The sequence below is a fragment of the Mustela lutreola genome, chromosome 12 (assembly GCF_030435805.1).
Source record: "Mustela lutreola isolate mMusLut2 chromosome 12, mMusLut2.pri, whole genome shotgun sequence".
In the NCBI taxonomy this organism is placed as follows: Eukaryota; Metazoa; Chordata; class Mammalia; order Carnivora; family Mustelidae; genus Mustela; species Mustela lutreola.
The window spans coordinates 20,867,626-20,882,836 of NC_081301.1; the positions used below are offsets into that span (position 1 = coordinate 20,867,626).

General features: G+C 36.7%; 1 protein-coding gene across 7 annotated transcripts in view; it reads left to right on the forward strand.

Annotated features, from left to right (window-relative positions):
- Positions 1-15,211, forward strand: part of PTBP3 (polypyrimidine tract binding protein 3) — a 140,342-nt gene that overhangs the window by 1,870 nt on the left and 123,261 nt on the right. For 4 of the 7 annotated variants that reach the window (XR_009346597.1, XR_009346596.1, XM_059143259.1 and 1 more), the window contains exon 2: positions 1,277-1,310. The exons of the other annotated variants lie outside the window; for them this stretch is intronic. Coding sequence is in view for 2 of the 4 variants with exons in the window: in XM_059143259.1 (XP_058999242.1) it covers positions 1,277-1,310 (34 nt within the window). In the remaining 2 variants the exon portion in view is untranslated. The remainder of the gene's footprint in view (positions 1-1,276; positions 1,311-15,211) is intronic. 7 annotated transcript variants of the gene reach the window in all.

Genomic DNA, 15,211 nt, shown 5'->3' on the forward strand with positions numbered 1-15,211 from the left:
GGCTTTAAAGCTAGGAATGAGTCTTTTGGTTTGTATACGTGGGGCAGTGAGACATTCTGGAAATTAAGTCCAGGACCTATACAGTCTTATTTTCTGTGCAGTGTTATTTGTCGCATTTAAATTTCAGACAAATGAATTGCAAGTTTCCAGAGTCTATAAGAAAAAATTAAAAATCGACATGGTTATTGTTTATTTTTTTACATGGTTATTGTTTAAAACAAATTTGCATCATTGAACAATCCAGATTCATAATTTTTTTTTACTTTTATTAAGTAATGGCATTATAGGATATTAACAATATATAGAATTTAGTTAGAGCTTTCTTTTAGGAGATATGAAGGCAGACTGTAATTGAAGATTGTTTTGGTGTGAGAAAAGATGGATTTCTGTTTGGAGAACTTTATAGGAGTTTTTACACCTTGGGGTTAAGGGATGTGGTTTTGAACCCAGTGACTGCTTTCTGGAGGCTAACTAACTTTCTGCATTTTCCCACAGCCTGAAAAGATCCTTTTTCATTATTTTAGATAGTTCAAAAAGAAATATCAATCCACCAGTCAATATATCTTTCTAGTTCTTCCTCAAATCCCAACTGTCGTGTGTGTGTGTGTGTGTGTGTGTGTGTACGTGTTCATTTCCTCCTGAGATAATTTATACTTAAACACAGTTTTGATGTGGTAGAGTTTTTTTAAAAAGCAGATCTTTTAAAAAAAGAAAAAATAAAAAGCACATCTTGAAAATTTTCAGGTCTGAAATTTAATATTTGCATTTATTTTAGTTCTGAGAGACTATCTTAGTTGTATTTTGGTGAGCTGTTTTGGGTGGTAAATGGAAATTTGCAAGATACCTTCTATTTCTGTAAAAGCCACTCAACTAGTTTTGTTTTATTTAAAGTTTTAAAACACGGTAATTCAGACCAGTGATTTAAAAGAATGAACTTTGGCAATTTTAAGTTTTGATTTGGATTTGTTAAATAGAGGTAAATAGATAAACACATGTTAGTCATTTTATTGAAGCAGCTGTATTTTAATAAATGCTAAAAGAATTGGACTTACTTTTTATTTCTTAAATTGTGGTTGAAGCTTTGCTTTATACTCTGCTAGACTGTCCCATCACTTTCCTTTGTATTAACATTTCACAATTCATCACATTCTTATTTTTATTAATTTTTATTATTATAATGCTTTTCCTTTTTTTCTTTAATCTTATTATCTCTGTCTTTGAAAAACTTGTTCTCTAACTTTGTTTCCCATTTTCTCTTTTTACTTTTTCCATACAGTGTTGTTACAGATCTTATAGCAGTCGGTTTAAAGGTAGGACTCTTTTACTATCCTTTCATAAGCTTTTTAAAATCTTTGTTTTGGCATTTTTTTTCCCCAGTGGTGATAATCATCTCATCTGTTCATAAAATTATGTTTTACTGTGTGATAATAATCTTTCATTTTTATCTAGCCCCAAAATAAGTGGATCTGTAGCTGATTTTGGATTTTACATAATTATATAGATTTTGGATTTTACATACAACATTATCTTGTATGACTAAAATGAAAGTTAGCCCAAAGTTACTTTTACTTTCTTACAAAATACTTTACTTTTACTTTTTACAAAGTTTTTACTTGAATTATCAGAGTTCATTTATTTGATTTTGTTTTGTTTTACGAGTTAGATGTAGTCTAGACTGTATTTCCCTATCATGTTTGTTCTTCTATTTTCTCTTGGTTGTATTTATGAGAAATAAAATAGTAATAGCAGCTAAAGTTTCTTCAATTCCTAGTATGTGTCAGCTGCTTTACACATATTTCACTAATTATGATAGTTTTTCAAGGTAGGTATTAAAAATTCCCATTTTATTTTATTTTAAAGATTTTACTTATTTGACAGAGAGACAAAGCGAGAGAGGGAACACGAGTAGGGGGAGTGGGAGAGGGAGAAGCAGGCTTTCTGCTGAGCAGGGATTCTGATGTGGGACTCTATCCCAGGACCCTGGGATCATGGCCTGAGCTGAAGGCAGATGCTTAACGACTGAGCCACCCAAGCACCCCAATAAATTCCCATTTTATTTTATTTTATTTAAATATTTTATTTATTTATTTGACAGATAGAGATCACAAGTAGGTAGACAGGCAGGCAGAGAGAGAGGAGGAAGCAGGCTCCCTGCTGAGCAGAGAGCCCGATGCGGGACTGGATCCCAGGACCCTGAGATCATGACCTGAGCCGAAGGCAGAGGCTTAATGCACTGAGCCACCCAGGTGCCCCAAATTCCCATTTTAGAGATGTAAAAATAGGTGCAGAGAGTTTGTTTTCAAGGTGTTATGCACCAGAGTTCAAACCCATGTCTTCCTGGTTCCAAAGCCTGACTTTTTTTTTTTTTTTTTTTTTAAATATAACTAGCTGTCAGTAATAAGGGTTCTGTCTAGAAAGTGAACAGGAGATCTGGATAATTAATATTTTACAGTAATAACTCTTCTAAGTCACATTAGTTTTATCAGTTTTCTCATTTATTGAATTCTAAAATACAAATCAAGTAAACAATATTCACCAATATGAGGCTTTTAAAATATAAACGGGTGTGTTAAGGTTTCCTTTAGCAATTTGATATTTGATGTACCCGAGTTAGGAATCTAGTTCTAGATGCCACTTATGGTTTGGATTACTTCAGAAAACAAAAATAAATAATTTGTGTTTATATTATATGTATTTTGTATAAGGTTGTTTCACCACTTTCTGTCTTCCTGTATCTCTTCTTCATCTCTTCTTGCACTTCTAGCAATTTCAGCACTTCCACATTTGCAGTTACTGGATGTGGTGGCGGTGCTCTTATTCTTAAAATACCATAAAAAATAAGCATAATACCATATGAAACTAACAATAGGATTCTTAACATTAACATAATAGGGAACCACTGCTTATACTGTCTTTTGAGGTTGGGTGGAGTTAGCTTGCTTTGGCAAACTTTGAACATATTTTATGAATTGAAAATAAATGAAGGAATCTCTTTAGTGAGATATGCTTTTCTTTTCTTTTTTTTTTTTTTTTTTTTTTCACAGATACGTAAGTTACTTTCTCTTTTGGGAATGACACTAAGAGATTAGAAACTGCAGGCTCATATCTAGGACCACTTTTGGTGACTCTATAGGTACCTGTGAGGGAAAGGATATCTAAAGTGAATGTTGGGGTGCCTAGGCGGCTCAGTTGGTTAAGTGACTGCCTTCAGCTCAGGTCATGATGCTAGAGTCCTGGGATCGAGTCCCACATCAGGCTCCCAGCTCTATGGGGAGTCTGCTTCTCCCTCTGACCTCCCCTCTCATGCTCTCTCACTCTGTCTCTGTCTCTCTCTCTCTCAAATAAATAAGTAAAATCTTCAAAAATAAAAAACAGTGAATGTTGTTTGGTTTTAGCTGAAATGTGATTTGCGATTCTAAAGTTTATCTGGCATAAATGAATACATGAGACATTTAAAAAACTTAACCATTTTTGAGTAGAGACATTATGCTTGAAGGGATATTATGGCTTTTTTATTATGGGGGAAAATATATCTTAACGATAAATAAAAGAAAAAGATTAGACATGGCAACCAGGTTTGAATACATGATTTTGATTTCTTACTACCTGTTAAGTAGCAAGCACTTTGAAAACAAAGATCACATCCTGCTCTGAAGAGATCAGCTGACTTAGTTGTTTCACTAGGCATTCTATATTTTTATAGACTTAAATATTGGAAATGGCAATAAATTACTCATTATATAGAATATTTTTCTTAAGATAGTTCTCCTTCTTTCTTGGATCCCATCCAGGGAGTTTAGTTACCAGGTAATAGGCTGATAAGGCTCATAATTCATCTAGATTACATAAACCAAAATAAGCAAATTTAAATAAGTCCTTTAAGAATGTCAGTTACTTAAAAAAAAAAAAAAAAAAAAAAAAAAGGAATGTCCGTTACCTTCCTCTGTTTGTTATCTGAATATGACAATACAACAAATAGTTTCAGCCAGTGGCAAAAGTGGATTTCAGGTTATGGTTCATAAGCTGCTTTCCCGGATTCAGAAAAATATGCATTTCATTTTTAAAGAATTAAACATATCCTTAAATATGAAATATTTTATTTTAGGGGAAGAAAGCTGCATTATTTTTAGAGATGACTGATAATGAAAATATGTCAAGAACTTTATTATACCAGAGTGTCTGGGTGGCTCAGTTGGTTAAAGGATCTGCCTTTAGCTTGGGTCTTAATCCCAGGGTCCTGGGATCGAGTCCTGCATTGGGCTCCCTGAAACAGGGAGCCTGTTTCTCCCTCTGCCTCTGCCTCTCTGTTTCTCAAGAATGAATAAATAAAATCTTAAAAAAAATTTTTTTTATTATACTGGATAAATCAGACTGTCAGCATTGTGGGTAACATAGCTTTTTGTGTGTGTACCTAAGTATATTTTAAATTTACAGCTTATATTTTATTTACTAACTAGTTTATCTGAAACTCAAGTATTTCCCGTATTTTTGGTTATTTTCCCAAAGTACTATAATCGTTATTAAAGCAAATGATTTTTGGGCACCTGGGTGTCTCAGGCCATTGAGTCTGACTTTGGCTCACCCAGGTCATGGTCTTCAGGGTTTTGAGATTGAACTCCCTGTTGGGCTCCCCAGCAGTGAGTCTGCTTCTCCCTCTCCCTCTTCCCCTGCTCATTCTCTCTCTATTTCTTCTCTCTCTCTCTCTCTCTTGAGCTGGGGAAGGGGGAGACCAGAGGAGGAGGGAGAGAAGCCGACTCTCTGCTGAGCTGGGAGGCTGATGCTGCTCAGTCTCAGGATGGAGAGATCATGACCTGAGTCGAAATCAAGAATTGGCCACTTATCCGACAGGCACCCGCTCCCCTAAAACCTGATCTTTTTAAAATGATGATACTCCATATGTTTTCTGAGTAATCTTCCTATTTTAAATGATTAGATGAGTATAGAAAAACTCAGGTTTAGTGGACTAAAATTGGCTTCTAATAAGTACCGCCCTGTCAGTATAAAGGAGAGAGCAATATAACAAATTTAAATTAATTTTGAAGATTCATTTTTTATTTGCTTGACCAGAGCTTAGCAAACTCCAGGCTGTGGACCAAATCCAGCTTGCCACCTGTTTTGTAAATAATTTTGTTGGAACCGAGCCATGCTAATTCCATATTGTCTGGTGACTTTCACAATAGAATGGTAGAATTGAATAGTTGAAGCAGTTATCATATGACCACGAAGCCTAAAATATTTACTTTCTGGCCCTTTTTAGAAAATGCTTGCCTGCTGCTGTGCTTGAGCTGTACAAAATATGGAAGGCCTTTGCTGGAATTTTTTTTTAAATTGGGCTGTAATTTACATAGAGTGAAGGGTACACAGTGCAAGGGTACACAGTGTGTACTCAAGGGTACACAGTGCAATAAATTTTAACAAATGTATCCACCTGTGTTTCCTCCTCCCCAGTCAAGGCACTAGAATATCACCGTAAAATATTCTTTGTTGTCTTTTTCCAGACTCATTCTAGGCAACTGTTCTGATTTCTATCATTGTAGATTATTTTTTCCTGTTTCTGAACTTAAATGGAATAAAATATTTACACATCATATACACAGCTCTTTGATGTCAGACTTCTCTTACTCAGCAAAATGATTATTTGTTTATAGATTTATTTATTGGGGGGGATGGGCAGAAGGAACCAGAGAAAGAGTCCTTAGCAGACTCTGCATGGTCTCTGCCCCATCTCATCACCCTGAGATCACCATCTGAGCTAAAACCAAGAGTCGGTTGCTCAGCTGGTCCCTCAACCGACGGACTGAGCCAGCCAAGCGCCCCTCAGCAAAATGATTTTTAGCTTCAGCCATGTTGCATGTATCAGTGGTTGATTATTTTTATTTCTGAGAATATTCCATTATGTGAACATATTACAGTATTTAAAAATCTGTTCTTGGGGCGCCTGGTGGCTCAGTGCGTGAAGCGTCTGCCTTTGGCTCAGGTTGCGATCACAGGGTCCTGGGATCGAGCCCTGCATCGGGGTCTCTGCTTGGCGGGGAGCCTGCTTCTCCCTCCCTCTCTGCCTACTTGTAATCTCTCTCCTCTCTCTCTGTCAAATAAATAAATAAAATCTTTAAAAAAAGGTCTGTTCTCATGTTGGTAGATGTTTGGGTTCTTTTTAGATTTGGGCTATTCTGAATAAAGCTGCTATGATCATTTGTTTATGTCTTTGAGTAGATGTATGTTTCATTCTACACCATACCTAAGAATAAAATTAGATAATGTGTATGTTTAAATTTGTAAGAGACTGTCAAACTATTTTCTTTTAAATGTTGTACCACTTTATACTCTTAACTAGCTTTGTATTAGAGTTTAGGTTGCCCACATCCTTGTTTACATGTGCATTTTGCCAGTCTTCACTTTTATCCATTCTAGTGGGTTTAACCAGAATTGCTAACGGTATCTCATTATACTTTTAATTTACACTGACCGCGTAACTGGCGGTGGCACTTACCTTTTTGCATATTTCTACCCGTTCGTGTGTTTTTAGCCATTCACATATCTTTGTGACTGTCTGTTTTTTTTTTTTAAAGATTTTATTTATTTGTTGGACACAGAGAGAGATCACAAGTAGGCAGAAAGGCAGGCAGAGGGGGAGGGGGAAGCAGGGTTCCTGCCAAGCAGAGAGCCCCGTGCGGGGGCTCTATCCCAGGACCCTGAGATCAAGACCTGAGCTGAACACTGAGCCACCCAAGTCCCCCAGTCTATCAAGTTTTTTACCTTTTTTTTTTTTAAAGATTTTGTTTATTGGGGTGCCTGGGTGGTTCAGTTGGTTGAATGGCTGCCTTCAGCTTGGGTCGTGGTCCTGTGGTCCTGGGACTGAGCCTTACTTCGGGCTCCCTGTTTACCAGGGAGTCTGCTTCTCCCTCTGCCTCTGTCCCCTGCCCCATGCTCTCGCAAATAAATAAAATATTAAAAAAGAAAAGATTTATTTATTTTTAGGAAGAGAGAGGGAGGGAGGGAGGAAGAGAGGACATGGGGAGAGGAGCTGAGGGAGAGTCTTAAGCAGACTAGCTCTGAACACAGAGCATGTGGGGCTTGATCTCAGGACCCTAAGATCATGACCTGAGCCAAAACAGAGTTGGGTGCTTAAGCAGGTGCCCTTTTTACCTACTTTAAAAAGAAATTTAACTTTAATTTTTAATTTTTTAAAGATTTTAATTGAGAGAGAGAGAGGAAAGAGCATATGAACAGTAGGGAGGGGCAGAAGGGGAAGCCGACTTTCCATTGAGCAGGGAGCCCCACACAGGTCTTGATCCCAGCCAGGAACCTGAAATTATTATTATTATTTTTAACGTATAATGTATTATTTATTTCAGTGGTACAGGTCCGTGATTCATCAGTCTTAACACAATTCACAGCACTCACTATAGCACATACCCTTTCCAGTGTCTATCACCCAGACACTCCATCCCTCCCACTCCACTCCAGCAACTCTCAGTTGTTTTCCCGAGATTAAGAGTCTTTTATATTTTGTCTCTCTCTCTGGTTTCATCTTGTTTCATTTTCCCTTCCTTCCCCTATGATCCTCCATCTCCTTTCTCAAATTCCTCATATCAGTGAGATCATATGATAACTGTCTTTCTGTGATTGACTTATTTCGCTTAGCATAATACTCTCTAGTTCCATCTGCATCCTTGCAAATGGCAAGATTTCATTTTTTGATGGCTGCATAATATTCCTGTGTGTGTGTACACCACATCTTGTTTATCCATTCATGTGTTGATGGACACATCTAGGCTCTTTCCATAGTTTGGCTATTGTGGACCAGGACCTTGAAATTATGACTCGAGCTGAAGGCAGACACTAACTGACTGAGCCACTCAGGTACCCCTACCTATTTTTTTAAAAAATAGATTTCTTGCTGTGGTGCCTGGCAGGCTCATTCGGAAGAGCCTGTGACTCTTGATTGATCTCAGGGTGGTGAGTTCCAGCTCTGCATTGGGTGTATAGGTTACTTAAATAAATAATTAGATGAAAAACTGGGGAAAAAAAAGATGGGTTCCTGTAGATAGCATATAGTAAGACTGTTTTTTAAAAACTATTTTAGGATTTTATTTATTTAAAGGGTTTTATTTATTTGTCAGAGAGCAAGAGAGAGAGAGAAAGAACGCTCACAAGTAGGGGGAGCAGCAGGCAGAGGGAGAAGCAGGCTTCCCGCTGAGCGCGGACGCCTGCTCCTCCCCCTTCCCCGCCAAGGTGGGACTCAATTCCAGGACCCCAGGGATCATGACCTGGATCATGAGCTGAAGTCAGATGCTCAACTGACTGCACCACTGAGGCATCCCAGGATTGTTTTTTTAAAAAAAGCTTTTATTTATTTATTTGAAAGAATACAACAAGGTAGAGGAAGAGCGAATGAGAGCAAGCTGGAGCATGTTGGTAGAGGGGGCAGAGGGAGAAGAAGAAGCAGGTTCCTTGTTGAGCAGGGAGCTGACAGGACCCTGGGATCCTGAGCTGAGCCGAAAGCAGACAAAAGCCACCCAGGTGCCCCTAGTAAGGTGTTCTTTAAATCTTGTCTGACAGTCTGTCTTTTAATTGTATATCCCCGCACTTCAGGGGATGAATTAGTTGTGTTAATACCTACCTTATCCATAATTGTTTTCTATTGTTAAAAAACAAAATCAGGGGCGCCTGGGTGGCTCAGTGGGTTAAGCCTCTGCCTTTGGCTCAGGTAATAATCCCAGAGTCCTGTGATCAAGCCCCTCATCCGGCTCTCTGCTACACAGGGAGCCTGCTTCCTCCTCTCTCTCTCTGCCTACTTGTGATCTCTGTCTGTCAAATAAATGAATAAAATCTTAAAAAAAAAAAAAAGTCAGTCTAGTTAAATTTGAAGATCTAATTGGATTTCTTAAGTGATTCATGAATCAGGTAGCATCCCAGTGAATAAGAGGGGAGCTTCAGGTGTTGTACAACATAGGTTTTTAAAGGAAGGAAGGTGGGGCAAGAAGTTACTAGTGAAAGAAAAGAATTGTTTAGGCAAGATCACCTTCTTTTACAGGGGTCTTATTATGCAGATTACCTCATCTTCCTCTGGGGGATTGAGAGAGTGCTCTTTGACAGATTATTTTATTGAGGCTGATCAGAAAATTCCTGACTGACGGGTTAAGACAATTCTGGGGGAGGATGAAACTGCTAGTAGGTTAGGGATTAAGTCCAGATTTCATGATTTGTCTTAAGTGATGCCATTTTGGGCCTGTGGTTTTCTTTGTAACACTGTTCATTCACTTGTTCTTTGTTTTTATTTTCTTCATTCCATTTTTTTACCTTCCCTGGTTTTGATTTCATTTATCTCTCCTCTCAGCACATTATACTTATTTTAAATAGTTTTTTACTGGTTTCCCTATTCTAGTTATGTTTATAAGCTCCTCAAAGACTATTTAATTTTGATAAACTTCTTTTCCATGTTTTGGTTATGGCTTTTTGTTCTTGTCTAAGAACTTTGCTTATCCCAAAGGTAGAAAGATACTCTTTATTTGTTTTAAGAAGCCTCTACTTTGAACTTTTTAAAAGGTTAGGTCTGAGGTGAATCTCAGATTTGTTTTTGTGTGTCTTAGAGGTGCAGATTGACTTGTTTCCATAGGGTTATCAAGTTAGTTCTGCACCTTTTGTTAAAAAGGATTTCCTTTCTGTAATGAATTGTTTTGGTACCATTATTTGAAAATCAGCTCAACATTAGTGTCTGTTTATGCACAATGAATTTTTATCCATTATCTATTTATTATGTTAATATCACCCTGTTTTGAAAACAGTGGATTTATACAGTGCCTTAAGATCAAGATCTAGTGGGGCGCCTGGTTGGCTCAGTGGGTTGGGCTGCTGCCTTCAGCTCGGGTCGTGATCTCAGGGTCCTGGGATCGAGTCCCACATCGGGCTCTCTGCTCAGCGGGGAGCCTGCTTCCCTCTCTCAGTCTCTCTCTGCCTGCCTGTCTGCCTACTTGTGATCTCTGTCTGTCAAATAAATAAATAAAATCTTAAAAAAAAAAAAAAGATCAAGATCTAGCGTAGGTCCTCCAGCTTTGTTATTCTTTATCAATATTGTTTTAGTTATACTAAGTCATTTGTATTTTCCTTGAAAGTTTACAATCAGCTCATCAGTTTCTGTCTAGAAGCTGGGATGAGTTGGGTTGCATAGACTATATGGGTCAATTATGGAGAAATTGATGTTTCAGCCATAGTGAGTTTTGTAATTTGTGGAATAGAGTATATCAAATTTTTAGGTCTTCTGTAATTTCTTTTAGTGCTGCTTTGTAGTTCTCAGTGTTTACTGAAATAAACAGGTTTACATGTATATTTTAATCTGTGTACATATTATTTTTATGCATATATAACCTGTATATATTGTTTATATATTTATGTAAGTATATGTAAAATATATATTTAACCTGTATATGTACATTATATATGTGTGTGTGTGTGTGTATATATATATATATATATATTCGGTGTTTACTGAAATAAACAGGTTTACATGTATATTTTAACCTATGTAAACCTGAAATAAACAGGTTTACGTGTGTGTGTGTATATATATATATATATATATATATATATATAAAAGATTTTATTTATTTATTTGACACAGAGAGAGATGATAGTAGGCAGAGAGGCAGGCAGAGAGAGAGGAGGAAGCAGGCTCCCTGCTGAGCAGAGAGCCCAATGCAGAGCTCAGTCCCAGGACCCTGAGATCATGACCCGAGCTGAAGACAGAGGCTTTAACCCACTGAGCTACCCAGGCGCCCCTACATGTATATTTTAAATATATTCCTTTTTCCTTTTTATTGTAAGTTGTGTTCTTGTCAATATACAGAAATACTTTGCACATTTTGTTATTGTATTTTTTAATTGCTTAGGATTTTTTTATGTACATGATCATGTCATCTGTAAATATAGTTTCATTTCTTGTGATTTTTTTTCATGCCTTAATCTAAAATTTAAGACCTCCAGTGTAATGCTAAGTAGAGGTGACAACATGCTTGTCTTCTTCCTGCTCATAAGGGAAAGCAGTACATCTTCATTAGCTGTAGGTTTTTCTTAGATGCCTTGCTCCTGTTAAAACATTGCTTTCTGGGGCGCCTGGTGGCTCAGTGGGTTAATAAGCCTCTGCCTTCGGCTCAGGTCATGATCTCAGGGTCCTGGGATCGAGCCCCGCATTGGGCTCTTTGCTCAGTGAGGGGCCTGCTTCCCTCTCTGCCTGCCTGCTTCTCTGAGTGCTTGTGATCTCTGTCAAATACATAAATAATCTAAAAAAAAAAAAAAAGATTGTAGCTTTGTTTAAAAAAAAAAATTGCTTTCTGGGTGCTTGGGTGGCTCAGTTGGTCCAGCCATTATCTTCGGTTTGGGTCATGATCCTGGAGTCCTGGGATTGTGTCCCGCATAGGGCTCCCTGCTTGGCAGGAAGTCTGCTTCTCACTCTGACCCTCCCCCTTCTCATGCTCTCTCTCTTTCATTCTCTTTCTCTTTCAAATAAATAAGTAAAAACCTTTAAAAAATTGCTTTCTGTTCATTGTTTGCTGTTTTTTATTAACATGAATGGATGTTGGATTTGGATTGTTCAAGGTATTTGTGTATTGCAGCTAAATTGTTGAATATATGCATAAAATTGCTAATATTTCCTTATCTTATTAATCTCTAGGATCTGTAATGATTTTCATCTTTTCATTTCTGATATCAGTAATTCATGTTGTCTTTCTTTTTTTGCTAATTGGTCTAGCTAGAGGTTTTCAGTATGACTGATCTTTTTCAGAAGGCAATTTTTGGTTTCATTTATTTTCTCTTGTTTGATTTTTCTATTTCATCACTTTCACTCTGTTATTAAAATTTATTCTCTTACATCTTCTGTGGGTCAGGAATCTAGGTGTGGCTTAGCTGAGTCCTCTGACTTTGGGGCACTTACACAAGAGTGTTATCAAGGTATTGGTAGATGCTGCAGTTATCTTCTGTGGAAGAATCTGCTTCCAAGCTCGGTCATATAATTGGCCAGAGTCTGTTCCTCCAGAGCTGTTGACCTGAGGGCCTCACTTCCTCATTTGTTGTTGGTTAAAGGCCGGCCTAATTTCCTCGCCGTGTGGGTCTCTCCATAGTGGAGCTTGCTTCAGCAACTTGTTTCTCCCAAGTAACCAATAGACAGAGTAAGAGTTAAGCAGAAGTCAGTTTTTCGAAACCTAATCTGAGAGGGGCAACCTATCATTTTTGCTAAAGTATTCTGTTCTTAGAGGTATGTTGCTAGGTGTAGCCTACACTGAAGAGTAGGGTGTTATACTGGATGTGAATACTAGACAGTGAATACTAGACAGTGGGGATCATCTTAAAGGTTTACTCTCTTACTCCATAAGAGAGTACAGAGTGGTGTAGGGATAATATATATGTTCAGCTTTATGATAGTTCCAGTACTGATTGACAGTGTTTGAGAGTTACTATTATTACAATTCTCACCAACACTTGGTATTTTCACTCCATATATTTTTTTTTACTTGATATATTTTTAATGTAATCATTTTAATGCTATAAATTTTCTTGTAAACACAGCTTTAGCCACATCCCAAAAGTTTGATTTATTGTTTTCATTTTTATTGAGAGTGAATAAAACTGCAAGAAAGTAGGAGATACGTAACTTAAATGAAATGTACAAATTCCTCAAAAGACAGAAAATATTAAATGACCAAAACTGACATGAGTTAGAAAGTTTTCCTTTTCATAAAGTGTTTGTTTAAGATTAGTATTATTTGTTCCTTAAATCTTTGATAAAATTCAAGATAGCTCTTTGTGGTAAAGTTTTAAATTATGAACTCAGGTTTTAAAAAATAGATCCTGTGTTAATTCAGATTTTAAATTTCTTTAGCTGTATCCCACAGATTTTCATATACTGGTGTGTGCAAGTGTGGGGGAGATGCAGAGGGAAAGAATCTCCAAGCAGACTCCCAGCTGAGCTAGGAGCTGGAGACAGGGCTGGATTTCACAACCCATGAGATCACCACCTGAGCAAAAGCTGAGAGTTGGATGCTTAACCGACTGAGCCACCCAGACACCCCTGTTATACTGGGTTTTTACTTTCACTCAGTTTAAAATATTTTCTTTTGTGATTTCTCCTGTGACCCATGGTTGTTTCTAAGTGTGTGGTTTAATTTGTAAATATTTTAGGTTTTTCCAGATATCTTCATGTTACTCTTTTTTTGTGTGTGTGTGTTACTCTTTTTTAAGGTTACTTTGTATTGTATCATTTCAGTCTTTCTACATTTCCTGGAATTTGTTTTAATGTCAAGCATATAGTATGTATGAATGGTCTATATACATTTGAAAAGAGTGTATAGTCTACTTTTGTTAAGTGTATTGCCTTATAAATGTCAATAAAATAAGCTGTTTGAAAATTCAAGTCTTTTGGGTGCCTGGTTGGCTCAGTTAGTAGAGCGTCCAACTTTAGATCTTGGAGGCTGTGTGTTTGAGCCCCACGTTAGGTGTATAGATTACTTTAAAACAAAGAAAATTCAAGGAGCTCCTGGGTAGCTTGGTCGTTAAATATCTGCCTTCGGCTCAGGTCGTGATCCCAGGGTCCTGGGATTGAGCCCTGTGTTAGGCTCCCTGCTTGGCGGGAAGCCTGCTTCTCCCTCTGCCACTCCCCAGCTTGTATTCCCTCTCTGGCTATCTCTCCTCTCTCTCTGTGTCAAATAAATAAAATCTTGAAAAAAAATTCAAGTTTTCTGATATATTTACTGATTTTCTTTTTGTTCTGTTAAGTACTGAAAGAGGAGAGAATTGGCATTTCCATCCATAATTACAGATTTTTTATTTCTTTGTAGTTATGTCAGTTCTTGCTTCATTGTGTAGAGTGTCCCTCACTTTGAATTTAATCCATTCCTTTGTGTCTCGATTTAGGTTGTGTGTTTTTGGCAGGAATACCCCAGAAATGATGTTTTTTTCTGAGTGTATTATATCAGAAGGCAAATGGTGTTGATTTGTTCTTACTTGTAGTGTTAATTTTGATACTTGGTTAAGGTTGCATTTGCTAGGTTTTCCACTGTAAATTTATTGTTTTTCCCTTGAAAGTTTGGTTGATCTAACTTGCAAAGCCATCTGGGCCTGGGTTGGGAGTAGAAGATGGGAAGTCTTTATTTATTGATTCAACATCTTTAACTCATATGGTTTAATTCAAGTTGTTTCCTCTCACAGTAATTTTGGAATTTTATATTTTTCTAGGAATGTATTCATTTGATTATTTATTTCATAAGTTTATTCTGTAGTTTATAATACTCATGTTAATTTTTAATCTCTGTAGCCTTTTATTCTTTTTTTTTTTTTTTTTTGTTCTGAATTGTTTCTTTTGTCCTTGATCTGTTATGCCAGAGGCCCAGGTATTGTTTTAAAAGAATCAGTTTTTGGTTTTTATGAATCTTTAAGAGATTTTCAGTTCTTGATTTCATGGTTTTCTGTTGTTTAAAATTTTTTCTTCTTTCATGTTTGTTTGGGTTTGTTCTCTTGCTCCTTTCCTAACTTCTTTGAATTGGATAATTAATCCACTAATTTTTTAATTTCCTGTTTCAACTGTAAATTTATCTTAAGGAATTAAATTTGGAAACCACAAGTTTGTGTTTTCATTTTATTATATCAAGTATTTTTACAGTTTTCTTATAATTTAAAAAAAGTCCTTTTTAACTCAGGGTTGTTCACTGGTGTTAAAATTTTAGTTTCCAGACATTAGCTACTCTTTTGTTATTGTTTCTATTTTTATTGTAGAGTTTCTGTCCAGTGTATTCTTTTAGATTATATTGAGATCTTTTTTTTAGGAACTAATGCAGGAATTGGCAAACTATGACCCAAGGGCTAAATAGAGTTCACTGCCATCTGTTAAGCTTAAATGCTAAAATGGCTTTTACCCTTGCAAATAGTTAAAAAAAAAAAATACTGTATCTTGTGATAAGTGAAAATTAGATGAGATTTGAGTCTCAGCGTCTGTAAGTGACGTTTTATGGAAGACAGTCATGCTTATTCGTTTTCATATTGTCTGGTTGCTTTTGTATAGTTGTGGCAGAGACCGTATGTTCAGCAAAGCCTTAAATACTTAATATTTGGCCCTTTACAAATCAAGTTTGCCCACCTGACACAGTATCTTTTTTTGTAAGTGTGTTTTCTTAGTTGGATGTCTGTTTCTGTAGTCATTGGATCTATTAATTCAAGTTAT